The 27,975-nt window shown below is 39.4% G+C and overlaps 1 protein-coding gene across 4 annotated transcripts in view; it reads left to right on the top strand.

The window, feature by feature from the left end:
- ptprz1a (protein tyrosine phosphatase receptor type Z1a) overlaps window positions 1-27,975 on the top strand; it is a 258,925-nt gene that overhangs the window by 142,594 nt on the left and 88,356 nt on the right. For 3 of the 4 annotated variants that reach the window (XM_059977946.1, XM_059977944.1, XM_059977945.1), the window contains exons 8-12: window positions 4,617-4,767; window positions 9,214-9,398; window positions 9,499-9,631; window positions 20,952-20,998; window positions 24,068-26,633. In XM_059977946.1, the coding sequence (XP_059833929.1) occupies window positions 4,617-4,767; window positions 9,214-9,398; window positions 9,499-9,631; window positions 20,952-20,998; window positions 24,068-26,633 (3,082 nt within the window). The remainder of the gene's footprint in view (window positions 1-4,616; window positions 4,768-9,213; window positions 9,399-9,498; window positions 9,632-20,951; window positions 20,999-24,067; window positions 26,634-27,975) is intronic. The other variant, XM_059977947.1, reaches the window with a different exon arrangement.

Raw genomic sequence — 27,975 nt, 5'->3', positions numbered from 1 at the left:
AATGTCTTCCTAACATTGCAATTGTATCCACCTCATTCCATAAAACCACCATGTTCTGTGTGGAAAATCTTGCCTCTCGGGTCCCTTTAAATCATTCCCTTCTCACCTTAAAATTATGCCCTCTATTTTATGACTTCTCTATTCTGGGGAAAAAGGCTGTGATAAATCCACCTTATCCATTCCCTCATGACTTAATAATTAGAACCATAGAACATTACAGCACAGAAACAGGCCTTTTGGCCCTTCTTGGCTGTGCCTAGTCCCACTGACCTGCACCTGGACCCTATCCCTCTAAACCCCTCTCATCCATATACCCGTCCAAGTTTTTCTTAAATGTCAAAAGTGAGCCCACATTTGCCACTTCATCTGGCAGCTCATTCCATACTCCCACCACTCTCTGTGTGAAGAAGCCCCCACTAATGTTCCTTTAAACTTTTCCCCCTTCACCCTTAACCCTAGTATCCTCTAGTTATTTTCTCCCCTAGCCTCAGTGGAAAAAGCCTGTGTGCATTCACTCTATCTATATCATAATTTTATATGCCTCTATCAAATCTCCCCTCATTCTTCTATGCTCCAGGGAATAAAGTCCTAACCTATTCAACCTTTCTCTGTAACTCAGTTTCTCAAGTCCCAGCAACATCCTTGTAAACCTTCTCTGCAAGCTTTCAATCTTATTAATATCCTTCCTGTAATTAGGTGACCAAAACTGCACACAATACTCCAAATTCGGTCTCACCAATGTCTTATACAACCTCACCATTACATTCCAATTCATATACTCAATACTTTGATTTATAAAGGCCAATGTACCAAAAGCTCTCTTTACAACCCTATCTACTTGTGATGCCACTTTTAGGAAATTGTGTATCTGTACTCCCAGATCCCTCTGTTCTACTGCACTCCTCAGTGTCCTACCATCTACCTTGTATGTTCTACCTTTGTTTGACCTTCCGAAGTGCAATACCTCACATTTGTCCGCATTAAACTCCATCTGCCGTTTTTCTGCTCATTCCTCCAACTGATCCAAATCCCTCTGCAAGCTTTGAAAACCTTCCTCACTGTCCACTACACCTCCAATCTTTGTATCATCAGCAAATTTGCTAATCCAATTTGCAACATTATGATCCAGATCATTGATATAGATGACAAATAACAATGGACCCAGCACTGATCCCTGTGGCACACCACTAGTCACAGGCCTCCACTCAGAGTAGCAATCCTCCACTACCACTCTCTGGCTTCTCCCATTGAGCCAATGTCTAATCCAATTTACTACCTCTTCATATATACCTAGTGACTGAATCTTCCTAACTAACCTTCCATGTGGGACCTTGTCAAAGGCCTTACTGAAGTCCATGATGCAACATCCACTGCCTTCCCTTCATCCACTTCCCTGATAACTTCCTCAAAAAACTCTAATAGATTGATTAAACATGACCTACCATGCACAATGCCATGCTGACTGGTTCTAATAAGTCCCTGTCTATCCAAATACTTGTAGATCCTATCTCTTAGTATTCCTTCCAATAATTTACCTACTACCAATGTCAAACTTACCGGCCTATAATTTCCCGGCTTACTTTTTGATCCTTTTTTAAACAACGGAACTACATGAGCTATCCTCCAGCACCTGACCCATGGATATCAACATTTTAAATATTTCTGCCAGGGCCCTTGCAATTTCAACACTAGTCTCCTTCAAGGTCCGAGGGAATACCCTGGCAGGTCCTGGGGATTTATCTACTCTGATTTGCCTCAAAACAGCAAACACCTCCTCCTCTTCAATCTGTATAAGTTCCATGACCTCCCTACTTGTTTGCCTTGTTTCCGTAGACTCCATTCCAGTTTCTTTAGTAAATACAGATGCAAAAAACCCATTTAATACCTCTCCCATTTCTTTTGGTTCCATACATAGCCAATCACTCTGATCTTCAAGAGGACCAATTTTATCCCTTACTATCCTTTAGCTCTTAACATACCTGTAGAAGCTCTTAGGATTATCCTTCACCCTCAACTCCTTAGTTTCCTTTGCTCCTGGGAAAGCAATCCCAGCCCATCCAATCTCTCATAGCTCAAACTCTCCAGTCGAAGCCACATTATTGGGAAACCTTTCTACACCCTGTCTAGCCTAATCATGTCCTTCCTATGGTATCATGACTAGAATTACACACAAGTGTGGTTTCATCAATGCCTGTACAGCTGTTACATAATATCCCAAATCCTGTATTTAGTGTCGCATCCTTTGAAGGTCAGCATATCATACGTCTTCTTCACCACCTGTCTACTTGCGTTGCTATTTTCAGGGAACTATGTACTTTGTGCCCCTAGTTCTCTCTATTCTACAATACTTGCCAAGGCACTTTCATTCATTGAACATGCCCTGCCCTGGTTTACCTTCCCAAATGCATCACTTTGCAATTAAATTCCATTTACCATTCCTTGGACAACTTTTCCGCTTGATCTAACTGAATCCTAGAAACTGCAGCACGGGAATAAATTAACCATGTGGAACATCTATTTAAGGGCAAAAACAATGGTCAAAACAAGAATCCGGCCCAGCAGCGACACTTACGTTCCACCAATGAATGAACAAGGGAATAAATTCTCATAGTGCCAAGATTATCTTCTCTCTCTACTGATCATCCCAGTATTCAATTAACCACAGTTGATGAATATAAGGTCAAAGCAAATAATCAGTCAAAACTATATTTATACATCTAAAGCAAAAGCATTACAGCATCATTGGATTGCCCTATTGCTTTCCTTGGTCACCAGTCACTCATTCCCTATGATGTGCCCCTGCAGAGTGGCTGGTGGAATACTGCCCAGTTGCAAGTTGCAAAGGTTGACCTCGAACAGAACTCTACTGTAAGAGGTGCCTGTTAACAACACCCACCACCTGTAGATCAGGTGAATGGAATGATTACCTCCATCATCTTTCACTTCCACTGCCCAGGGTCTCAGAGAAGGCCTCTGCAATGACGATTGGCATCCTCTCCTCAAGGGCACAAAACCAATTCTCCTGAAGGTGAGCGAGGAATGTATCTGGGGATATATATGAGGTTTGGTGGAGTAATTAGTGAGAAGATACAGTGAGGTATCTGATAAAGCTCTCTGCTAGTTGAATAGCAGTTCTATCTTTCACGAAGGAGTACCTGTAAAGTAAGTGTTGGAGATTTAGGGGGAATAGCATCTGAGAGGTGCCAAAATGCAGTACTGTTTTCATGTTCTTGAGACATTTTTAGCATTCACTTTATTTGTAACTATCTCACACTGCAACCTCTCTGTCTGGGGAGCTCCCTGGCTACTTCCAAATAGAAGACATCTCTCCTTCTCTCCAACTTATCTACCAAGGCATCCAGAACCATGCTGGGAAATTAGCACGCCCACTCCTGCTAGTAATAATTCTCCAGTTTTCAAGGTGATCCCAAAACCCACACAATCCCATCTGCTATCAGTTACTGCCTCTAAGCACTCCTCGTTAAGAAATGCAGGCATGGCTTCAGCAAATATTGGCTGCACATAGTGTTGGCCTTTAACTGGTAGAAATGGAGTTACTGCTGATTTTTCAGCCAAATCATATTAATAAGGAAGGAGCCTGAATTTTGTATATAGCCTGTGCCATGTTTTTGGCTAATTGTGCATTGCAGTCACAAGCTTATACTTTCCATGGCTGCCTTAGTCAGCTCTCACTGTTCTGGGTCTCCAGTACTGTACAGTATGTGTCTTTATAGTGATGCCAGTGTGTAGAAGGACCAGAAGTTTTTCAAACATCTCCCTACCTTTGCAACTACAGCCAATATAACATTACTAAGTACAGCCATTTGGACCTTTTTTATATTAATTAGGCATGGGAATAGATCTATATGCCAAGCTGTGGGTGGTGGACATAACTGCTGAGCACTGGGTTAATTGCACCCAGATAGGATCAGGAAATGAAAACCCACACTTGGAGACATGAACAAATGCACTAAAAATTATTCATCAACCACAGTTAAAATTTGCCAGCGACAAACTTCCAATTATTTCTGTGAAACTGTAGTAATAACTGTACTGGTGTAGAGCCATGTAAACGCATGTTAGTAATGTGGATTAAACAGTCAACAAAGGCAGTTTTTTTTCTCAAAGGGATTGCTGTTTAATCTTTGGGTTTGGCTGCTTTTATGACTTTCTAATTTAATCTTACAGTTTTATAGTAATACCTGAGCTCCTCAAATGAATTAAAGTCTCATCATATTCAGAGCTCAGCATGAATCTTTCTATTTGCAAATTACCAAAAACATCTCTCCCAGTATTACAATGTAAAGAAGGAAATTTAATCACACAAATCCTCAATGACATTATTTCAAATTCTCCTTACGGTGCCTTAATAAAACATGAACATTTTCATCCAGAATTAAGCCATTAATAAAGTATTTTAATTGCAAGCGCCCCTGCACAAGAGAGGGGGAATTTGCTGCAGTTTCGGATTTGATTCATGTCCAATCAACTTAGCTAAGAAATTGAAGATTGCAGATGCCAGCTGAGGACAGGTTGATGTTCAACGATTTTGAAGCAGTGAAAAGCCATTAATGTTAAGAGCTCTGAAGGAGTTTTTCTTTTGACCCTTTGTTCAGCTGGAGGTATTCTGTGAGGTGCTGACCGTGCAACAAGCTGGCTATGTCATGTTGATAGATTATCTTCAGAACAACTACAGAGAGCTGCAGGACCAAGTTGCAGAGCAAGTCTTTTCCTCGTACACAGGGACAGAAGCAATTCCTGACCCAGGTATGTTCAAACCGTTGTACCTTTGAAACAATTTAAAGGGAGAGTTCATTAATCCCATTTGAAATCTCTCAGTGTTTCCTTGAGGAGACTTTTGGTAGATCCTTTACATTGCATGAAGAAAGAGCTTTTCTTGATATTTCACAATCTTGATGTCTTTTCAAGTTTTACAGGCAATTAAGTAATTAAGAAGTGAAGTGATTGACCCAGTTTATGAATCAGTTATGCAAGTACAACTTGTTTCAACCAGGAGTGTTGGTCATTTGACATTAACTATGATCATGATTGCTTTATTGGCTAGGTAAAACAAAACTTTGAAGCAGCAATTAGGTGCTGCTACCTTTAATATATTTTATATTTCCTGTGATATAGAAGAAGGATATTCAACTCACTGAGTCAGGCTCACCAAACCAATTCCACTCCCCCAATGATTTAACACTCTACCTATTCTCCCCATAAGCCCATCAACTCCCTCCCCACAGATTCTAACCTAATTTACAGCGGAAAAATTGCCCACCAACCTGCACACCTTTGGGATGTGAGCGGAAACCAGAGTTGGAAGAAGTTCCACAAGGTCATGAAGCAGAACATGCTAACTCTTCACAAACAGCACCAGCGTTTAAGATTGAACCTGGATCTCTAGAGATGTGAAGCCGTGGCTTTACTTGTTGGCCAATTGTGCTCGCCTGGTGCCACAGTAGTGAAATGCACAACTGACTCTGCTTTTAGTTGTAAAGCACGGGCACTTTTCCCTGTAGTTGTAAAGTGCCTGTTCTTTACAACTAATCAATTACTGTGCAATTTTCATATCGTAGCTCTGTAGGAAATGCACAGGTACTTTTGAATGCAAACAGCAAATATACCAAGATAACCTGTACTTGTAATGTTATTTTAGGAATAAAATTTTAGTCTTAGTGTAATAGAGAGATTATCATTTTTCCATCTTGTTAGATCCCTGGAATCTACCACATCAACTTGAGCAGACATATAGAAATCATGGTTGAAAACTTCGCTGAAAGGTGGTGCTCATGCAGAGTGATTCACTCAAGCACGACACTGCAATGTCAACATATGTTCAGCTATCTGGATTGGGGTTTGAGTCTAGAACCTATGCTACTATTGATTCAGAGCTGAAGACAGATTTGCATAATACGTCTTGGGTTCTATATGGACAAGCACACTATGTTGTCATTTGTAGCATTATCATATTGGATCTAATGATAAGACCCTGACAGACTGCCTTTATCCATTTCTGAGTGAGCTGGCCTTTTCAGTTTTGTGACCTCACATTTTTCCACACTTTGAATGTATTCTCAGACTGGGCAAGTGTGGGAGTGTCATATGAGCGAAGAGTTACAATAGTCCTCATTAAATTGATGTGTACTGGAGGGCGAATTCAAATCAACTTCTCTTGCATTTTGCTCAGACGTAGGAAATTTGAATTGTAAATTTGAAATCATTAGAAGGAGGATTTTGAAATTTATATGTATAATGTCTGGAAAAGTACAAAGGTAAAATATAAGATACACATAACACAAGAAGGAACTTACGCTTTTCGATCACCTCATCCTTTTCTGTTTTGTGAATATTTAAACTCCTGCCCGAGCAAAAATTGTGCCATTAGTCTGATTGAAGCCAATACCAAGGGCAGACGAATGAGTCTTCAACATCAGCTGACCTTTGGGGCTACATATTTACTGCAACTTCCCTCCAGAATCTGTGCATGAATTAAGTTTGGCCATCTACTGTTCATTTCAACTTATCTTGATGTTTGTTTTAAATCCCTGTTGGAATACAAGCTATTTAGAACTGATCTCAATCTGCGCCCCTTTTCTCCTCCATCATCTATTGTAGTATATTTCAATCACAACCTGTGCAGTCTTTAACCCAATCCCTTTGTTTTGCTCCATTTTGTCTGAATTTTCCTGTCAACACACTCTGTAATTCATTCTGAGTCGGAAGTGGCCTGATGTTCAGAATATCTTTAACTTAAAAATAAGATAATTTTACAACTCTTTTTTAAAAAAAAGAGCACCATTTCTGGCCTTGAAGCGCCATCTGGTGTTGAAACGATGATTTTTTTGACAAGAACTATATTTGAAGTAATGCTCAAATATATAAAATTGATAAACTGGTTTGTTATCATCTGTATTAAGGTGCAGTGAAGTGCTTTATTTTGCATGCCATCTATTGCTTTTCATTGTAACTTGGTACATTACAACAATAATCAAAAAATTAACTATCATAGTGTTGCTGGCACTGTTTTTCAAATTGTGACTGTGTTTACAGAAGCATGCCAGATTATGCCAGACTAATTATAAACTAACTTCGGAAATATTTCAGAGTGCATAACAGCAGCTCCCCCTCCTTATTCTGAGTTTGATAGTCATGAATTCAAGTCCCATTCCAGAAATAAATATATAATACAGATTGAGACTTCTGGTGGGTTACAGCTTTGTTGGAGGTGCTGTCTTTCAAATACAACTTTTGACTCCACTATGCTAGCTTATGGTGGTTGTTCTGATGGGGAATGTTGGTGTTCTGTCCTCAAAGCTGAAGTTGCTGCATTCAGTATGGAGTCATTTAGCATGGAGCAGTCTTGCTAGGTTTCCACTGGGAATGCCACATGGATTCTGCCTCGACTCTGATTGCTGTTATCAACAGGGGTATAGGGTAATAGGAAACTGGTCATCAAGGACCCTCATCAACCAGGACATGCTCTCTTCTCATTATTATGAGAAGGTATGGGTGTGTACAGATGCACAATCAACTTTTTCGAGAGAGCTTTTCTCCTCCGTCATCATGTTTCTCCATGAACCCATGAACACCACCTCTTTTGCATAATAAAGCTGATTCTAATTTGTATAACTATTTGATGATTTCTATTCATTTTAATTGAATTATTTATTAGAATTTGTTAATTATATCTGAATGTCAATTATTTAAAAATAAAATAATTCATAATAAGTCTCTTCTCCATTCCAGCCTTACTATCAGGAGGGCTTGAGGGACAGAGCCTTTGAACTCAATGCACTGGGTTTAGTTCCTATCCAAACCATAAACTCGGGTGGACTACAGCCACTGCCTTTACGTCTACTCCTTCTGCCCTCTTGGATGAATGTTAGACATTGAAGGCTTCTATGAGCCCCACCCACTATTTTTTCCTTGGATAGTTTGGCCATTTATCTCAATTGAACATGGGAAATTGTAAATTAGCAGCCACATTTCCCACTTTACAGTAGAGACTAAACTTATAAAAGTAGTTATTTCGCTGTAATTCATTGTGGAAATCCTAAGCTAGCAAAAGAGCTCTGAAAATTGAAGACATGACTTTGCACACAAAGCAATCAAAAATTTTTCCACAACTGTATTTTCCCAAAATATCTCTTTCACTCCCAATAGTGCTGATGTTCGCTGAGGTACCAGAGAACCGAAAGTGAACGGAGGCAGCAAACTTTGTTTAACCACAGAAAACATCAAATCCAAGGTTTACCTTGGTTTCTTTCAATATTTATGGTAATTTAACAGATAAAGGAGAAAAATGCAAGAGGAGAAATATATTGGTATAGATTTTGACATTAATTACCACCTCAAAAACACCCTGCTTTTGTGCTGTGGCCAGTTGTTGTGTTATGACTAGTAAGGTGCCGAAAGGATCATTACTTGGGGCCCAACTATTCTTGATCAAGGTAAACAATTTGATGAAAGGGGACAAAGTAATATTTGTAAGTTTGCTAATGATTCAAGACTAGGTAGATTTGGGGGACAACTTTGTCAAGCACTTTCACTCCATCAGTAGCAGTGAGAACTTCCTGGTGGCCGACCATCTTAATTCCAATCCGCATTCTCATTGTGACATGTCAGTCCATGGCCTCCTCTACTGCCACAGTGAAGCCACCCTCAATTCCATCTGAGTCGCCTCCAATCTGACAGCCTTCCTAGTGATGCGCTAGAAAGTTATCTGGTTGCTATGGTGTAGATGGCTGTAGGAGAAATGAAGCGGGGTTGGGAAGAATTGATGGGCATGTGAGAAAGAACACGATACAGGGAAATAAATGTTGGAAGAGAAACGGTGGGAATGATCTGAGATTCAGCAGAGACACGGTGTAGAATTTCTTCCTACATATGAGAAATATCAAACATATGTCAGTGAGAGAAAATTTTTGTTTCTCCTTCTATTCGAAGAAGAATCTGTAAATGCAAATGGTTAATTAGTGATCTGAGATTCTCTCTTTTCTCCATAAGGAAATTAATCATTATTACACAAGTAGTAATCAACCCCACAATGATTTGAGGTGTGTGCTTCAGCATAACAAAAGGAATTTTCCTCTGCTCTTGTTTATTTGCTGGCTTGATACTGACGTAGAACAATGGTAATGCACTAATTATTTGGTTGAGCTGGAGTAAGTTCAATGTACTTTATGTAAATCTCTGACTCTTTCTTCAAAGTTTGCAGTTCGGAACCTCAGAATCTCCAAGTAGATGCAAAGAATGATACCTCTTTGCTCGTTCTCTGGGAAAGACCAAGGGCAGTTTATGGTGATCTCCTGGAGCGATATGCAGTGTTCCACCAGCAGTTAGATGGAGATGACCTGACCAGACATAAGTTCCTGACGGATGGGGATCAGGACATGGTAATATGTAACACACAATATAGTTAACAAGAAAGTGTGTAATTGTACTGTAGTATTATTGTCAGACCCTCTAATTATAATCCAATGGTTCATTTCTCAGGGAGCCATTCTTAGCAACTTACAACCAGATACCAGTTATGTTGTTCAAGTGGTTGCCATATGTTCAGATGGCCTGTATGGAGTATACAGTGAAAAATTTGTCGTGGACATGCCCATGGAATTTGAAGGCCCAGGTAAAGCTGAATCCAATGCTTCCTTGTAGTTCCTCACCCCTTCGCTCGGGTGTCTTCTGGGGCTCTGCTCTATAGAAGTGGTCTTAGATTGAGATGCTGTAGGTCTGAGATCAGTGCAATCCTGGTTGAGGAGAATTGAGCTTCAACACTTATTTAAAATTTATTGCAATAATTTTTAAAAATGGGTTATTACGAATGCCCAAGTGTGCCAGTCCTCTGGATTGTGCTGATAAAGCTTCGCAATGAAATGTCAAGACAACTTGGTGTGTTACTTATGGTGGTGGGATTCCCTTGTTTGCTGTAGCTGGTGTGACAGTGCTGATGGCATTTCCTTTTAAAAGGTGTGAGCAAGGTGGTTGATACCTGCTGGTTGTGTGTTTGCTGCTTCAATCTGATATGCCAATGTGCAGGTTATCTTACAGAACTAAATGGCTCAAATTCCCTTTGCTTTCTGTTCACTGCTTGTTGGGATAGTCGATACATTGCTGCTTCTTCCAAAACTGAAATAGTCGCAACAAATTCTTGTAGTTATTTATTCAGCTTGAGGTCTCTGTTTGTTGTCAAATGCATCTTGAGGAGACATTTTTTAAAGCAAATTATTTTAGCTGTGAAGGCACCAGATACTTTAATAATTCATTAATGCTAAGGAGGTATGAAGTGACTGAAGCCCATATCATAATTTCAGCAGCCAAAAAAAACAAAACCCTTTGAAGAGCACGTGCTGCCATGAACAGAAAAAGGCTATTGAAAGGCTATGAGATGTTAATTCTGTTTTCTCTTCATAGATGCTGACTGGCCTTCAGCATTATCAGTTTTATCTTTTTAACCCTATTTCTGTTTCCTTCAATCAATTTAAATGCATTGCCCTTGATATACTGTAGGCAACCAAGTACTGTATCTGTGAGTGAAACTAACATCAGTTCACTCTCTCTCCCACCTACCGAGGTGTTGCCGTCAATTGTCAACCTGGTGTATTCAGAACACTATTTAACATTCAGCTTCTGTAATTACTATATGGGCTGCAATAAATGGAGATAATTTTGTTTCAAGTTAGTCTAGTGATTGAGCATCCTTTGTACAGGTAGGAATGATCAGACTTCTTTCTTCAGTCTTAATCTGAATCACAGTAGTTTGCAGCACTAGATTAGCTGGGAAATTATATTTTCCCTCTTTTGAAATGTAAATACCAGTTGGATTTTCTGCACCTATGAAGTCAGTTATTCTTCATCACCAACTGAAGTTTGCATGTAAAGTTCTATATCACCACATCTAACTTCTACTGGAAGGGCCAGGAACGTGCAAAGAAAAGATGAGTGGCTCCCAGTCAGCTACAACTCTCACTGAGTTTGCTAACTTTATAGAAATCTCATGTGGAAGGGTGTGAGATTTTGCCAATTCAGTTGTGACAAACACTAAAAATAGGAAATTTGTAAGCTTGGAACCAGTGAAAAGGCAGATGGCGGCTTTTGTAACTAGGAAGCAAAATTCAGACAATTACTACTTTGAAATCTCCTTGCTTAATTCTGAAGTGTAATTACAGTTTAAGTAATGAACATGCTCTGGAATCTAATTATTTAACTTCTGGTCCCTTGCCATTCCTAACCTAACAATGCCCAGACTCCACTAAAACTCCACTAAAAATTGACTTTTAAAAATCTATTAAAGAAAACCTTGCCAGAATTTTCACTAGGTCAAACTATTAAAATTCTTCTTTCATTTCTTACATTATTGATTAACGTTACTTGACTCACATCACGTGCTTAATAAGACCATAAGATATAGGAGCAGAATTAAGCTATTTGACACATAGAGTCTGCTCTGCCATATCAACATGGCTGATCCAATTTTCCTCTCAGCCCCAATCTCCTGCCTTCTCCCAATATCCCTCCACACCCTGACCAATCAAGAATCTATCAAGCTCTGCCTTAAATATACACAAGGACTTGGCCTCCAAAGCTGCCTGCAGCAAAGAATTCCACAAATTTACCACTCTCTGATTAAAGAAATTCCTCCTCATCTCCGTTCTAAAAGGACATCCCTCTATTCCTAGGTTGTGTCCTCTGGTCTTAGACTCTCCCACCATAGGAAACATCCTCACCACATTCACTCCATCAAGGCCTCTCAATGAGATCACCCCTCATTCTTCTGAATTCCAGCGAATTCACGCCCAGAACCATCAAACGCTCTCTATATAATCAAGCCATTCAATCCTGGAATCATTTTCATGAACCTCCTTTGAACCATCTCCAGTTTCAGCACATCCTTTCTAAGATAAGGGGCCTAAAATTGCTCTCAATGCTCCAAGTGAGGCCTCACCAGTGCTTTATAAAGTCTCAACATCACATCCTTGCGTTTATATTCTAGCCCTCTTGAAATAAATGCTAACGTTGCATTTTCCTTCTTCATCACAGACTCAACCTGCAAACTAACCTTTGGAGAATCAAGCACAAGGACTCCCAAATCCCTTTGCACCTCGGTTCTTTGTATTTTCTCTCCATTTAGAAAATAGTCAACCCTTTCATTTCTTCTACCAAACTGCTGACCATACATTTCCTGACACTGTATTCCATCTGCATTTCTGTGCCCATTCTTCCAATCTGTTTAAGTCCATCTGTAGTTTCTCTATTTCCTCAAAACTACCTGCCCCTCCACCTATCTTCATATTGCCTGCAAACTTTGCAACAAAGTAATCAATTCCATCATCTAAATCATTGACGTTTAATGTAAAAAGTATCAGTTCCAACACAGACCTCTGTGGAGCACCACTAGTCACTAGCAGCCAATCAGAAAAGTCTCCCTTTATTCCCACTCTTTACCTCTTGCCAATCAGCCACTGCTTTATCCATGCTAGAATCTTTCCTGTAATACCATGGGCAGGTAGCTTGCTAAACAGCCTCATGTCTGGCAGCTTATCAAAGGCCTTCTGAAAATCCAAGTACACATTGTTAACTGATTCTCCATTGTCTATCCTGTCTAGGTTTGTTGGGCAAGATTTTCCCTAGAGGAATCCATACTGAATTCGGCCTATTTTATCATGTATTTCGAAATATCCTTTGACCTCATCCTTAATAATCATTTTCAACATCTTCCTAACCACTTAAATGAGACTAACTGGCCTATAGTTTCCACACTTCTGCCTATCTTCCTTCTTGAAGATAGGAGTGACCTTTGCAAGTTCCCAATCTTCTGAAACCAATCCAGAACCTAGTGATTCTTGAAAGATTGACACTAATACCTCCATGATCTCTTCAGCCACCTCTTTCAGAACTCTGAAGTGTACACCATCTGGTCCAGGTGACTTATCCATCTTCAGCCCTTTCAATTTCCCAAGAGTCTTCTCTCTAGTAATGGTAACTTCACACACTTCATGACCCCTGACACCTGGAACTTCCACCATACTGCTGGTGTCTTCCACAGTGAAGACCGATTGAAAATACTTATTCAGTTCATCCACCACTTTGTTGCCCCCACCCCCCCCATTACTACCTCTCCAGCATGGTTTTCCAGTGGTCCAATATCCACTCTTGCCTCTCTTTTACACTTTATGGATCTGAAGAAACTTTTGGTATCCTCCTTAACATTGTTGGCTAGGTTACTTTTATATTCCAAATTTACCTTCTTAATTACTCTTTCATTTGCCTTCTGTTGGATTTTAAAAGCTTCCCAATCCTCTATAACTTCCCTCTATTTTTTGCTCTATTATATGCCCTCTCTGGCTTTAATGTTGGCTTTGACTCCTCTTGTTAGCCACAGCTGTGTCATGTTCCCTTTTTAGGATGTACATATCCTGTGCCTTGCAAATTACTTTCAGAAAGTCCAGCCATTGCGGTACTGCTGTCCTCCTCGCCAGTGTTCTTTTCCAACCAATTCTGGCAAACGCCTCTCTCACGCCTCTGTAATTCCCTTTACTCCACTGTTGTACTGATACTTCTGATTCTAGCTTCTAAAATTTCAGCGTGAATCTGATCATATTATCATCACTGTCCCCTGAGGGTTCTTTTACCTTAAGCTCTCTGATAATTCAGGTTCATTACACAACACCAAATCCAGAATAGTTGATCCTCTAGTGGGCTCAACTACAAGCTGCTCTAAAAAGCCGCCTCGTAGGAACGTTAGAAATTTCCCCCACCTGGAATTCAGCACCAACCTGATTTTCCTAACCTGCCTGCATATCGAAATCCCCCATCTGTATTGTAACATTGTCTTTTGTCATGTATTTTCTATCTCCTGTTGTAATTTGTAGACTACATCCCTATTACTGTTTGGGGGTCTGTACTCAACTCCCATCAGGGACTCTTTGTTTCCTTGCAGTTCCTTACCTCTATCCACAATGATTCAACACCTTCTGACCTGATGTCACCCCTTTCTAATGATTTGATTTCAATTTTACCAACAGTGCAACACCAGCCCGTCAACCTTCCTGCCTGCCCTTCCGATACTGTCTGTCCCCTTGGACACTAAGCTCCCAGCTGTAATCTTCTCTCAGCCATGATTCATTGATGCCTACAACATCATACCTGCCAATCTGAAAATGCGCTGCAAGTTTATCTACCTTATTCCATATACAAAGTGCATTCAAGTCCAACACCTTCAGTCCTGTATTTATCCTTTTTGATTTTGTTCGCCTTTTACATTGTAACTCATCCTGTTGATTGCAATCTTGCCCTTTCAGCACCCTCTCCTCTCTACACACTGCCTCTGCTTGTGAACCAGCTGCCTCATCTTCAGCACTGTTATCCACCTTTCCTACAATACTTCTTTCATTGAAATGCATGCAGCTCAGGACACTAGTCATACCTTGCTCAAACTTAAGATTCCTAACTTTGCCTGAGATCTTACCAACATTTGCCTCCACAACCTCTCCACTAACTGTTCTTGCACTCTGGTTCCCATGATGACAACAATCATTTAAAGAAAAATTTGCCGGTTGTTATTGTTAAATAATCTTTTCAGTTATTCATCCTTCGGATCAATAAGTAATAAGCCTTCAAGTACAGCTGTGGATGTGTCTGTGGTGTACTGAATGCTGTACTACAAAATCCACAGAATTACCCTTCTTCAGCCTTGGAGAATTTTCCTTTCTAATCCATATATGGTACCCATAGATTCCCAAAGATTATCAATAGACATGTTATTTACACTTAGATTGATTGATATACTGCATTAATTTTGAATGACATTTAATATTTTATTTATTCATTGATGGGGAGTGGATATCGCTGACAATGCAAACATTTATTGTCAACATTTACCTTATAGTGGTGAGTCTGGGATCACACATAGGACAAGTCTAGGAAGAATATTAGATGTCCTGCCCTTAAGAATATTAGTGAACCAAATGAGTTTTTAATGTAATGGTGCGGTTCTATTACTGAGATTAGCTTTTTGAAATATTCCATTTTTAATAATTACTTGAGTTTAAATTCCCTGGCTGTAGTAGTACAATTCGAACTCATGACTTTGGATCAACTGTCCAGAGCTCGTTTGCGAGAGGGGATTTAGAATTCCAAATAGAATTTAACAAACTTTTCTGCTCTCAAGAGAATAAAGCGATTGAAATTATTTTGTTTTGTATCCGAGATAAAATCTCTATATCCTTAAAAATACCTTACCCTGTAGGTCACCAATTTGTCGGCAATTTAACACGTTTCTAAATGAGGGAAAGTGGATTGAATTGAGCAGGCCGAAAATTTGTGGAGCATGAAGAGCAGGATGTGTTTGGAAATACTATCATGGCTGGTGATTGACCTTTGCTGTCATTCTGTAGACATCAATAGATCACTAGCTATATTCACAGATAATGGACAAGGGATCATGGAATAGAGCCAGTCTCTGAATGATTATTCTTGTTTCGAGAATATGATGAAAAGTAATGAGGTGCAGAGAATTTCACTGTGTGATTTATATTTGTTGCTTTCCTAATTCTAGGTCTAAATTTCAATACACACTGATCTACTTGTATGTCATTGCCTCTGCTTTTCTGCTCTATTTATAACACTGGACTGTCTACATTTAAGTATGCTTTCACTTCTCATACTTACACTTAACTGAAAATATTAACAGTTTTATTTTGGCAAGGTACTTGCAAGACATTTTTAAAATGTGATCATTCATTGCAATATATTAGTACTAAAAATGTGCTAATATACTGTGATGAAAACTTACATTTAGCTCTAAATGTTTATAGAAATTAATGCTAAACCCTAGTACAGAAATTCAAACAAATCTCTAAGTTATTGACACAAGATAATCAATCAATTAATACCTTATTTCTTATATGGTTGGGCAAGGCAACTCTATTGAAATGGGGATGATCCATAAGTATATGCAATGTTACTGCCACTTGTGCCACCAATGTTTTTTTTAAATTTAACAGACATCCTTCCATGTTAGAAGTTGTATGTTTAAATGTATTGCATATTTTTCAAAATATAGCACCATACCTTTGATTAAATTAAGGATGACAGCGATAATTACAATAGTGGAAAATAGCCAGGATTATCCTGATTGATATGCCACATTCTTTTAATGGAACTGAATTACTAAAATCCTGGTCTTGAACTTTTGACCAAATGTTTTATTTTGATTTCACTTACCTGCATTCAGGGTTTAAAGCTCCCAGTCTTACAATAGAAACATTTCTCAGACCATGTGCAAAATCACAACCGCCACTGTAAGGCAGGCGTGGTGAGAATGGAGGAAGCCATGTCAGAGTGAGCGCAGTCAGTGTGACTTTGAACATCTGCTCCGTACCTTGAAAGCGGTGGCAGCCCCATCAGAGTTTTTTTCTGTCATTGCTAATCACTCCATGGAAAACGTGGTTCCAGTAATTCATCATGTCTGGTTCTAATGGGTAGGAATAGAGATGACATGGAGTCAGTGGGTTGCACAGTATTGAAATAGTATCGAACCCAGGTCATTGGAGCTCTGAGGCAGCAAACATTCTTGTTGCAACTTTGTGACACTCCTGAAAATAAACCCTGGAAAATCAAGCTGGTTGGGCTTTTTCAAACCCAACCATTCATAATCACCTAACAATGCTGAAAATAGAGACTCATTTTAAAAAAAAGCATACCTGGAAGCCTGTATAAAAAGTCAAAGTTGAGTTAATTGCTGTATGCATGGTTGCAGTGAAAATATTCCTTGCAACAGCATCATATAAGCAGCATTTATAAAAAGAAACATAAATTATTCATGATTTTTACAATAAAACACAATAAGAACAAAAAGTCAATATTCATTTTAATGCAAAGTGGTCATGGTGTTGCTAAACTTTGGTGATTAAGGTTATGGTTCAAGGCCTGAATGGCTGAAGGAAAGTAGCTGTTCTTGAACCTGGTACTGTGGAACTTGAGGCTTCTGTACCTCCTGCTTATCATCAAGTCCCCCGCCATCCAAGCCATGCTCTCTTCTCACTGCTTCCCTTGGGGAGGAGGTACAAGAGCATAAGCTCCCACACCAGCAGGTTCAGGAACAGTTATTACCTCTCGACCATCAGGCTCCTGAACCAGAGGGGATAACTTCACCCACACCTGCACTGCACTGAATCCTCAACCTATGGACTCACTTTCAAGGACTCTACAGCTCATGTTCTCAACATTATTTATTATATTATTTGTTTTTTTTCACTTGCACATTGGTTGCTAGTCTGTCTTGGTGTGTACTTTTTCATTGATTCTATTGCATTTCTTTATATCTACTGTGAATGCCTGCAAGAACATATACCTCAGGGTAGTATATGGTGAAATACACAGTATATTCTTCAATACTAAACTTACTTTGAACTTTGAACTTGCGTTGAGCGCTCATATTGCTGTACCAGACCATGATGAAACCAGCCAGGAATCATTCTATCACACATATACTAGGAGTGACTGCTGTTGAAGGGTTTCTTTTAGAGGGCTGGTGTCTTAATTTAGCATCATAAATCTTTGATATTTATGGCACTGCATAGAGGGTAAGAGGTTCTGGTGTTGTTAAATCGAGACCATGTGTACATCCTTGAGGCTCTAAAGATGTAGCAATGTTGTCATATCCACTCATTACTGAGTGGTGTGCTTCATGTCTCTTTTCTCATGAACCTGGCAAGAATCCCTGATGATCAAGTAATGTGATCATCCTTGGGAGAATCCAAATAGAATTTGCTGGTTTGATGATGAAATGCTTGACTTAAGGAATTTTATCTCTCTTCTATGCAGCACCTGAACCTCTTGGGTCTGTACTGACTCTACACACTGTTGACTGTCATCAAAGAAGAAAGCAGTAAGGAGGCCAGGCAGCACTTGTAGAGAAACAGAGTTAATATTTTGGACCAATGACCCTTCAGATCAGAAGTTTAGAAACAAGCAGTGCTTTAAGTTGCAGAGAGAGAGGGAGAGCTGGAAAGAGCAAAGGGAATGTTTGTGATGAGGTAGAGACCAAATGTGCCCAGGTGACATAGTTGAAAGAAAGATCTGACCTCTCTAGAGCAGTATAAACAGATGCAGATAAGTTAGGACAAATGGAGAGAAAAAAATAGGCATGCAATCATTGGAATGCTGTTGACTATTTATAACAAAGGCCAAATAGTTTTAAGGTGAATGGGGGAAAGGTTAAAGGAGATTTACTTGACAAGCTTTTTTACACGGACTGTGGTAGGTGCATGGAATGTACTGTCAGGTTCTGGAAGCAGATACAATAACAACATTTAAGAGGCATTTGGACAATTACACGCACAGGCAGAGAATGGAGGGATATGTCCATTTCAATTTGGGATTATGATTGGTACAGATATCGTGGGCTGCAGGACCTGTTCCTCTGTCATACCATTCTGTATTCCTTTGAAAATAGGTCTCTTCCTGGAAGCCAGTATTTTCCTACTCAGCTGTAGACTGTTTCCTAAGTGGTTTTAGCTGGGTAACCACTTGGAAGCTTATCTACATTTAGGGTGGAGATGACATTTCATCAGCATCTTCTAAGCCTGATGCAGTTTCTTGACCCAAAATGTCAATGATCCCTCTGTTCCCATGGATGCAGCCTGAACCACTGAATTTCTTAAGTAATTTGTTTTCTTTTTTCTTCTGTATAGCCTTGAATACTGCAGAAGATTATAGTAAAGCATAAAAACATGTCAATTCCATATATATTACAATGGAAACTCTATGTGTAGAGTCTTAAGCCTCACATGTTCTTTGTAAGGAAGGGTAACAATTATGCTATTGGCAATTACATTCAGAGCAAAATAAATGGAGGAAGTGTGATCTCTATTGTGAATGTTTAATAAATAGGTTAAGCCTTGTAAAACCTATTCATTGTTTTCAGTATAATGGGTAATATTATGTCAAAATCTGAATTTTCTGCTTTTTGAATGACAGTTGCTTCTAATAATTATTTTGTATTAGCAGCTGGTGAATCTCTCAGTCTATTCAGGGGCCTCTTGAGTGTTGGTGTGTGCATAGTGAAATTATTATACGTTTCTGTGAAATTATTATAAAGGCATATTTTAACTGGATTTGTTTACCATCGTGAAAATACTGATGATCTACTAACAATGGTTTGAGACTGGATTATACTTTACAACCACTGTTGCTTAGCTACAAGGAAACTGGGAATCTCATCACCATTTCTTTTCAGCATTGCACTGAGCAAAGCCAAGGTAAGACATCCTGGCATTGTATTGTGATTTTACTTTTATTGCTTTCAATTGCTTTTAAAGATTAGTGACAACAAAATCAAATTAATTATATTAGAAAGATTCACAGACAGTCCTTTCCTTCAAATTACATTAACTCTGCATCCCGTTTAACTTCAGAATCATAACATAGTCAACAGAGCCTGTTGATGTTATACATTTCTGTGAAATTATTATAAAGGCATATTTTAATTAAAGAATTAATGTCCAAACTGCAGAGAATGGTGACCAGGAATAAAATGATTTGCAAAGCACACAATCTAAAAGCCATGTTCAGTCATTTATTCAGAGGATGGCAGATCTGTGACCTTTCCACTTTTTCAATCAGTCTTTTGGGTATCTGATTCTTTTATAAATTCTATCAGCCTCAGTCTTGATCCTGCTGAATGAGTGGGTATCTACAGCCTCCAAGTTTGACAAAGTCTGCACAAATAAATTTCTCCTCATCTCAGTATTAAATGGCTGACCTCTTACCCTAAGAAAACTTCCCTTTGTTCGGAATCCTCCAGTCAGAACGAACAGTCTAGTAGCTTCTATGCTCTCAAGGTATCACTTAATATCATTACTCATTCTTCTAAACTGCAGTCGCAAGAGGCAGAGTATGCACAGCCTTACCTGATGGGATAATCCCCTTATTCCATTTGTTATGTCCACTTGCTGTGGTTCTGAAATATGCAGTTTTCATCTAGAAAGAATCTTACTGTAAATGGTGCTGGTAAGTGAACTAGAAACTTGGGCTCAGAAGACGGAATTCAGGCCATGTTCTATGACCAGATCACCACCCAATGACCTGCATTGTTGGTGATGTCATTCACATAAATTTGCCACATTCACCATGAAGTTTCACAGAGCCAGTTAATTGGATAGCTCCCTTCTCCACTGCAATTTTGTCTGATGCCAGATGGCGTTAAATAACTTTCTCCACTACCAAGTAAAAGCTGCCAGGACAGGCAATGAGCCTAGGAACAGAACTGAAGCAAACTACTGAAGGTGTGAATTATAAGTCCTAAGGGATGAAGTTTGCAAGTAGTCAAGTGACCAGAAAAGAGTAAATGTTTCATATTAAGGAAAGCTGATCTCGATGAGTATTTCCAATATTTTCAAATTTCATGCACTAATTATCATTGAAGCCATCCTTGGCTCATTGAACTAAATCTGGTTTTGATTCAGGCTAAGATGCATATCACTGTATTGGTTGCCCTCAATTTAACCGCTTCTCTGAAAGTGTATGTCAGGCTGAAATGTCAGTAGCAGCAACCTCCTCTAATTCATAAAAGTAACTTTTCCTATTTCACTCAGAGGCCCAGTTTCCTGAAGGTAGTGGGGCAGCGTGAAATATTGGGCTAATATTTGTCCCTTGCATCCCTCCCATGAGAGGCTATTCCCTCCACTAATGCATTAGTTAGCGTGACTTACTTTAAACTAGACCAGAGAGAGAAGTTGGGATTTATTGCCGAAATCAGAATATTATCTGGTTCATTGTAGTCTAAATGAGCATATATTACCCAGTATTTAATATGTAATGAGTGAATTTGTTGGCATCAATTATCATGATGTCCTTCGCAAATGTGAAACTTGTTTCCGTTTAATCTTGAAAACAATGTTTTTGTTTTCATCTAATTCAGTTTGTTTTGTTTTAATACTTTGCAGATATTGATACATTTCTCAATTTTAGTGACGCATATGGAGATATGGAGGTAAAGAAGACTTTTAAATCATTCTTTGTTATCTATTCCTGTTTGAATGTGTCACTGTGGATAGATTCAATTGTGGATATGAGGGACTTTTTAATTAAATACTACCATTAAATTCTTAAAAAGATGCCTTAAACCACAAGAAAACTATTTTAATTAAACCATAATTAACTGTGTCAGTGGGGATATTACAGCTTTTAACTTTGTGTTTCTATCTGTGCTCAGTTTTTGAAATGAAATGCATAAATTTTGTTTCCCATTCAGCAGTTGCTGCTGATTTCATACTGAACTCTGTCAGAGGCAATTTCTTTTAGTACTGTTGTGGGGCCTATCAAGATGGCTATAAAATTAAAAGTTCAATAATATTTTTAGAGTTTCCAAATATTGGATGTGTTTTATGTACATTAATACATACTTATATTCAGATTAAGCTTACAGATTTTATTTTTGGAATATAAGGCTGTGCAATGGGATAGTTTGAAAAGGGAAGTCCTCTGCTTTAATGATTTTGTTTTTTGGGATCTCATTATTGCCAGAAAGACCAACAATAATCGCCTCTCCCTAATTACTCTTGAGAAGGTGAAGCTATCCATTTTCTTACACTATCTGAGTCCTTTGAGAGAAGATACTCCCAAAATAGTGTTGGGGAGTGAGTTTGAGGTTTTAGATCCAGTGGAAAAAAAAGGACCACTGATATGTTTCCATGTCAGGATAGTGAGGGCGTTCCTGCGGCCTTGAAGCCCCTGTCATTCTTGGTGCTACAGATGACAGTGTAAAGAGATGTTGTTAGAGTAGCCTGACCAAGTAATGACATGAATAGTGCTGCTCATGCAAGAACTGCATAATGTTTAAAGAAGGTATGATTCTCCTGTAGTATTATTTTACCTCCTGTTTTAATCTTCTGTTGAATACAAAAATGAACGGTGTTACTTGGTTACATTTTCACACTAGTGTCATAAAGGATATGAGCAGAATTAGGTGATTTAGTCCACTGAGTCTACTGTACCATTTTGTCATGGCAGATTTATTATCCCTCTCAACTGCATTCTCCTGTCTTCTCATTGTGACTTTTGATGCCCTTATTAATAAAAAGCCTATCAATCTCTTCCTTAAATATACTCAATGACTTGGCTTCCACAACCATCTGTGGCAATAAATTCCACAGATTCACCACCCTCTGGCTAAAGAAATTCCTCCTCATCTCTGTTCTAAAGAGATGTCCTTCAATTCTAAGGCTATCCCCTTTGATTCCCTGACTATAGAAAACATCCTCTCCACATCCATTCAATTTAGGTCATTCAATATTCCATGTTTCAATAAGATCTCTCCTCATTCTTCTGAGCTCCAGTGAATACAGGCCCTGAGTCTCATCATATTTTAACCCATTCATTTCCAGGGTATTTCTTAGGACCCTCCTCTGGACCCCCTCTACTGCTAGCACATCCTTTCTTAGATAAAGGGCTCCAAACTGCTCATAATGCTCTGTGTAGTCTGACCAATTCCTTATAAAGCTTCATCCTTGTTTTTATATTCTAGTCCTCTCAAAATGAATGCTAACATTGCATTTGCCTTCCTCACCACCAACTCAACCTGCAAGTTTACCTTTAGAGAATCCTGCACAAGGACTCCCAAGTCCTTCTGCACCTCTGAGTTTGGAATTTGCTCCCCATTTAGAAAATAGTCTACACTGTATTCCTTCTACCAAAATGCATGACCATTCACATCCTTGCACTGTATTCCATATGCCATTTCTTTGCCCATTCTCCTAATATGTCTAAGTCCTTCTGTAGAATCCCTGCTTCCTCAACACCACCTCCTCACCACCACCCCCCCCTCCCCACCTATTTGGTGTCATCAGCCACAAAGCCATCAATTCTGTCATCCAAATCATTGGCATATAACGAGTAAAGAAACATTCCCGACACCAACACAGACACCTATGAAACATCACTTGTCACTGGTAGCCAACCTGTAAAGGCCCCTTTTATTCTCACATGTTGCTTCCTGCCAGTTAGCCAATCTTATACTATGCTAGTATCTTTCCTGTAGTACCATGGGTTTTTACCCTGTTGAGCAGCCTTATGTGTGGCACCTTGTCAAAGGATTTCTGAAAATCCAAGTAAACAACATCCAATGACTCTCCTTGTCAATCCTGCTTGTTATTTCCTCAGAATTTCAACAGATCTGTCAGTCAAGATTTCCCCTTTAGGAAACCATGCTGACTTCTGCTTATTTTATCATATACCTCCAAATACCCTAAAACCCCATCCTTAATAATGGACTCTAACATTTTGCCAACCACATCTTGATAGCTGACCTATAACTTTCTGTCCCTCCCTCCCTCCCTTCTTCAAGAGTAGAATTTGCAACATTCCAGTCCTCCGGAACCATTCCTGTATCTAGTGATTCTTGAAAAATCGCTGCAAGTGTCGTCACAATCTCTTCAGCTACCTCTTTCAGAACACTGGGCTGTAGTCCATCTGGTCCAGGTGACCTACCCACCTTCAGAGCTTTCAGCTTCACGAGCGCCTTCTCCTTAGTAATTGCACCTGCGCTCACTTCCGTCCCCTGATGCTGTCCAATTTCTGGTATTTTCTACAGGGAAAGCTGGTGCAAAATACGGTATCTGAAGAGGGAGCAATCACCTCAGACCTGTTGAACAAGGTCAAGTGCTGAAGCTCCTCCAGCTCCACCTCTTGGATCCCCCATCTACCTCATTCGCAGTCACATCTTCTTGTTCCTGTCCGTAGACTGAATTTGAAGCAGTTAATCTAATGGGTGGAGGCTGCTCTTGCCACTCCTTCTCATGATCCCATCTCGGCTGTTTTTGTGATACTCTCCCACACACTTTTTTTTTCATTTCCAACTTATGAACTGTTTTGAGTTAGTTACAGTTCTTAGAAATAGTGTCACAACCTGAGGAGAAATTGCAAAGTGTGCGTGCTTAGCTGCTAACATTGCTTCCTTCATTGGTAAAACCACTTCAGAAGTTCCAGGGTGAATCTCTATCACTTTTATGTGATACTACTAAATAGCAAACTTTTCTCTATTTTTCTTCTTTTCTGCTTCCAGCTAAAAGAAAACAGTCCAGGAAATGCAGAAGCAAATTTACCTGAGCTTTACACAACCCCAGTTCTCAATCACAAATGGAATGAGGAGGATCTGGAAAGCAAAACTGTGAAGTCCATAACTATTCATGAGAAGGAGCAGGAAGCAAGCATTGTTCCTAACGAAAATCATTTTGTCAAGGGGATTGAGGAAATGACCACCCAGGTTGCCAATCCAAATGTTATTATTTTTCCATCGTTTTCCACTGTCATTGAAACATCATCCAAGGACATAAATGCTGACCTGTACCCTGAAACCAAGTCAATGCTCTCTTCAGTTGTAGAGGATTCAGACTATTCTTCAGCTATTGGATCCCTGGAGTCAAATACAATGTTAACTTATTCCCAGCAAACAGAAACTCCAGTTACATCAAAGGAAGTCACGAACTTGAGTACCCCCGCACAGTCTGACACCATGTTCCATGCATCCACCATTGACACCAGAAATGTTTCTCTACCTATCACACATCAGGAGGTTCTTACAAATAATTCAACCCCTAAGCTGTGGTCTCGAGCAAATACAATTGCACCACCAATGGATTCTGGCACAGATCGAATGGCATTAAGAAATGAAACTACTGTCTTACAGGAACCTGGTGCAGTCTCTGGTTCGGTTGCTTCCATAGCCACTGTCCACCCAGCTAAGACAACAGCTTTCAGTGATAATGTATTTCCATCCAGTGAGGAATTAGTTTCTGTAACTGTTCCTTCTCCTGACCATGAGATGTATCTTCACAGTACACCAGATTCCATTGGCAGATTTAATACCTTGCCTAAAGGGACTGAAGGCCAAGTTACCTCTTCTTATTCTACTGGTGAGATGCTTTTCCGAACTACCAATGCACTCTCTGACAGAGAAGTGTCCTTTCCTGCTACCTCTGCTATTTCCCATGATGAAGTACTGCTGCAGCCTACTCCCTCCTTATCCAGTTCACCTTCTTATCAACCCTCTGCTTCTGCTAATAATGAAGTGTTTCTTCAAGCAACCCTTGCTTTATCAAGTGATCCCATGTCGCTGCAAGTGACCTTTGATTCCCCAGCTAGTCAAGTGTTTCCTAGCAGTCAGCTACTGCTTCAGACGACCTCTGTTGCTTCCTATGATGAAGTAGGATTGGCTAGTTCACCAATAGCTACCACTGAAGTGCTGCATCATGCTACCCTTCCTTTAGCTAGTAATGTGGTGTCTCTCCATACCATCCCTACTTCCTTTCCTAGTAAGAAACTTCTCAATGACCTTCAGATCTCCTCTGAAGTTCCAGCATCCCTGGATGTGACTTCTGCTGCCTCTAGCCATCAGTTAGTACAGCCTACCGCTGCTGCTACCTCTGTCGGTGACATGTTGTTTGAATCTGCTCTTCCCGTACCGAGTGCTGTGGTGTCTCTTCAAACTTATCCTATTTCTAAAGAGGATGAGACTTTTATTCATGTTACTCCCACTCTTTCCAATACTTTGGTGTTGCCCCTGGCTCAGTCTCCTGTTCCCAGTGATGAGATGTTCCGTGTTGCCTCTACATCCCCTGTTGCTGATATGTTGCTTCAAGTGATTCCTACCTTCTCTGAAAGCCAAATATCTTCGTACGATACTGTCTTTCCTCATAGTCAAAGGTCAACTTCAGCTCCTCCTGCTCTATCCAGTAATGAACTGTTGCTGCAACCTACTGTTACTCTCTCTAGTAGTGCAAGGTTATTGAATGGCATAGAAACTTCATTGAAAAATAAGACAATGGTTAATGCTTCCCTCGTTCCTTCCAGTGATAATGCACTCCCTAATGTATCCAGTAACCAGTTCGATCTTCCTAGTAGCCTGCCTTTTTCAAATGATGAAGTCGCATTCATCTATGTTCCGTCTGCAATTCCCACCGGGGAGATAACTATGGCAGTTTCTGCCACCCCTTTACCAGCTCCTTCTGGGCCTTCCTCTGTCACGTTACTGAGTCAAAGTCACGATACAGAATTGTGGTCTTCTGGGTTTGAAGGTGATTTGTCTGAGACAGATGATAGTGTTCCAACAGCATTGTACCCCATATCTGAGGATAAGGCATTAAGTGGGCAGATATTCAACTCTGCAGAGGAGCAGAATAGTCAGTATCCCCAGATCATTACAGGATCACCTGCATCTTCTGAAGAAAAGTCTTTCATCGCTACTCTTAACATCAATGTAACAAGTTCTGAGGTGGACAAAAATCACAAGGCAACAACAGCGACTCAAAATGTAACCACTGGAAAGCACAAAAGACCAACAATAATACGACCTAATCGGATCACAACAGAAACTACGAAACTACCCCCGTCACACCCTAGGACTAATTCTTTCATGACTACTGAAGAGGAGAGTGGTTCTGGCCAGAGTGCATCTGATAGCCTAATTGATAATGAGACAACAGTGGTGTTAAGTTACCTCGATTATAATGATAGAGCTCTAGACAGTACACCAGGCACAGGTAAAGCAGCAGATCCAAGGACTTCACAGTCTTCAGCTCCATCTCTAGCGAGTGGGCTTGAAACAACTTTATTCGACGTATATGAGGCAGGTTAGTCATGTCTGAAAATAATTTGAAAAGTCAAAGGTGAAATTAATGCAATTCCAAAGGCCAGAGCCATTTGTGATGGAAATTCTACTGAAGTCGGGAAGGATTCGAGACTAAGATGTCTCATTCATTTCTGTGCCTTTGACTATAATAATGGTTGATAGCAACTTAAAAAGCAGGTCTGCATTATAAATTCAGTGCGATACTGGACTAATAATAAAAAGAAACCTCGAAAGCAGATTTTATACATAGTTAAGATAAGTTAAATATTGTTTTCTCCTAATTTATACTTTATGTAAGTACATTTTTGTCAATTTATTCTAACTAAATTCAAAAATAATCCTATTACAAGAATCTTTCCTCAGCAGTATGGAGTGAATGGTTACAGGGTACTCCTATTAACTTAATGAATAACTAATGCTGCATTATTGAGATTCAGTATGTGGTTGAACTTTGTTATCAGCCACCTGCTTTGTAATTTGGGAAGTCTGTAATACAACAGTTAAGCATTACAATAGACCTTGTAAAATATAAATAGCTTCATACTCTCTGAGCAAAGTAGAACAAAAATGAAATTACAGAAAATAATAGTGGATTATAATTGAAGGTAAGATGAATGGCAGTGTCTGAGCCACAGGTTTTCTCTTGAATTGCTTTCAAAGATCTGACAATAACAAGTGTTTGATACAGATGTTGGGAATGTGCTGTCTGACTTATTTCCTTCACTTTAAACCTCATAAATAGTTGAGCCGAAAGTCTGTGCTCCCTGATCAAGAGGAAATTAGTCCGTTTATAAAAAGGAAATGTTTAATATATAAGGTCTTTCAAAATACAATGGAACAAAAAGGCAAACTAATAGTGCAATAGTTACAGCAATATCTGAATTTATGGAGTACAGAAATGTGTGAATTTTATGGTTTCAGTTTAAGTTGAATGGATACTACAGAATTTCTAGATATATCTAATTTTATAATTTTGATAAATTACTCAATGATAAACAAAAAAATGTATAATGTTACAATATCTTCTGGATTTAAATCTAATGGAGATAATAACCTGCTGAGTTCCTGCAGCAGTTTGTTGTTTTTTTTTCACTCTTTTATCCATATGGTGTTTTGAGTTCAGACCTATTGAAGGAATCCTGTTTGTCCTTAAAACTAAACTGAGAGTAATATCACCAGATGATCTGGTTTCCTCCCACAGTCCAACAACATATCTGTGTAGGTTAATTGGTCACGGTAAATTGTCCCATGATGAGGTTAGAGTTAATCCAGTTTGTCAGAGTTTGCTGTGGCAGCATGGCTCAAATAGCAGGAAGGGCTAAATAAATAAATGATGGTATTTT

This window comes from Hypanus sabinus, chromosome 8 (assembly GCF_030144855.1).
Source record: "Hypanus sabinus isolate sHypSab1 chromosome 8, sHypSab1.hap1, whole genome shotgun sequence".
NCBI lineage: Eukaryota > Metazoa > Chordata > Chondrichthyes > Myliobatiformes > Dasyatidae > Hypanus > Hypanus sabinus.
This window is presented reverse-complemented; position numbering and strand designations above follow the sequence as displayed.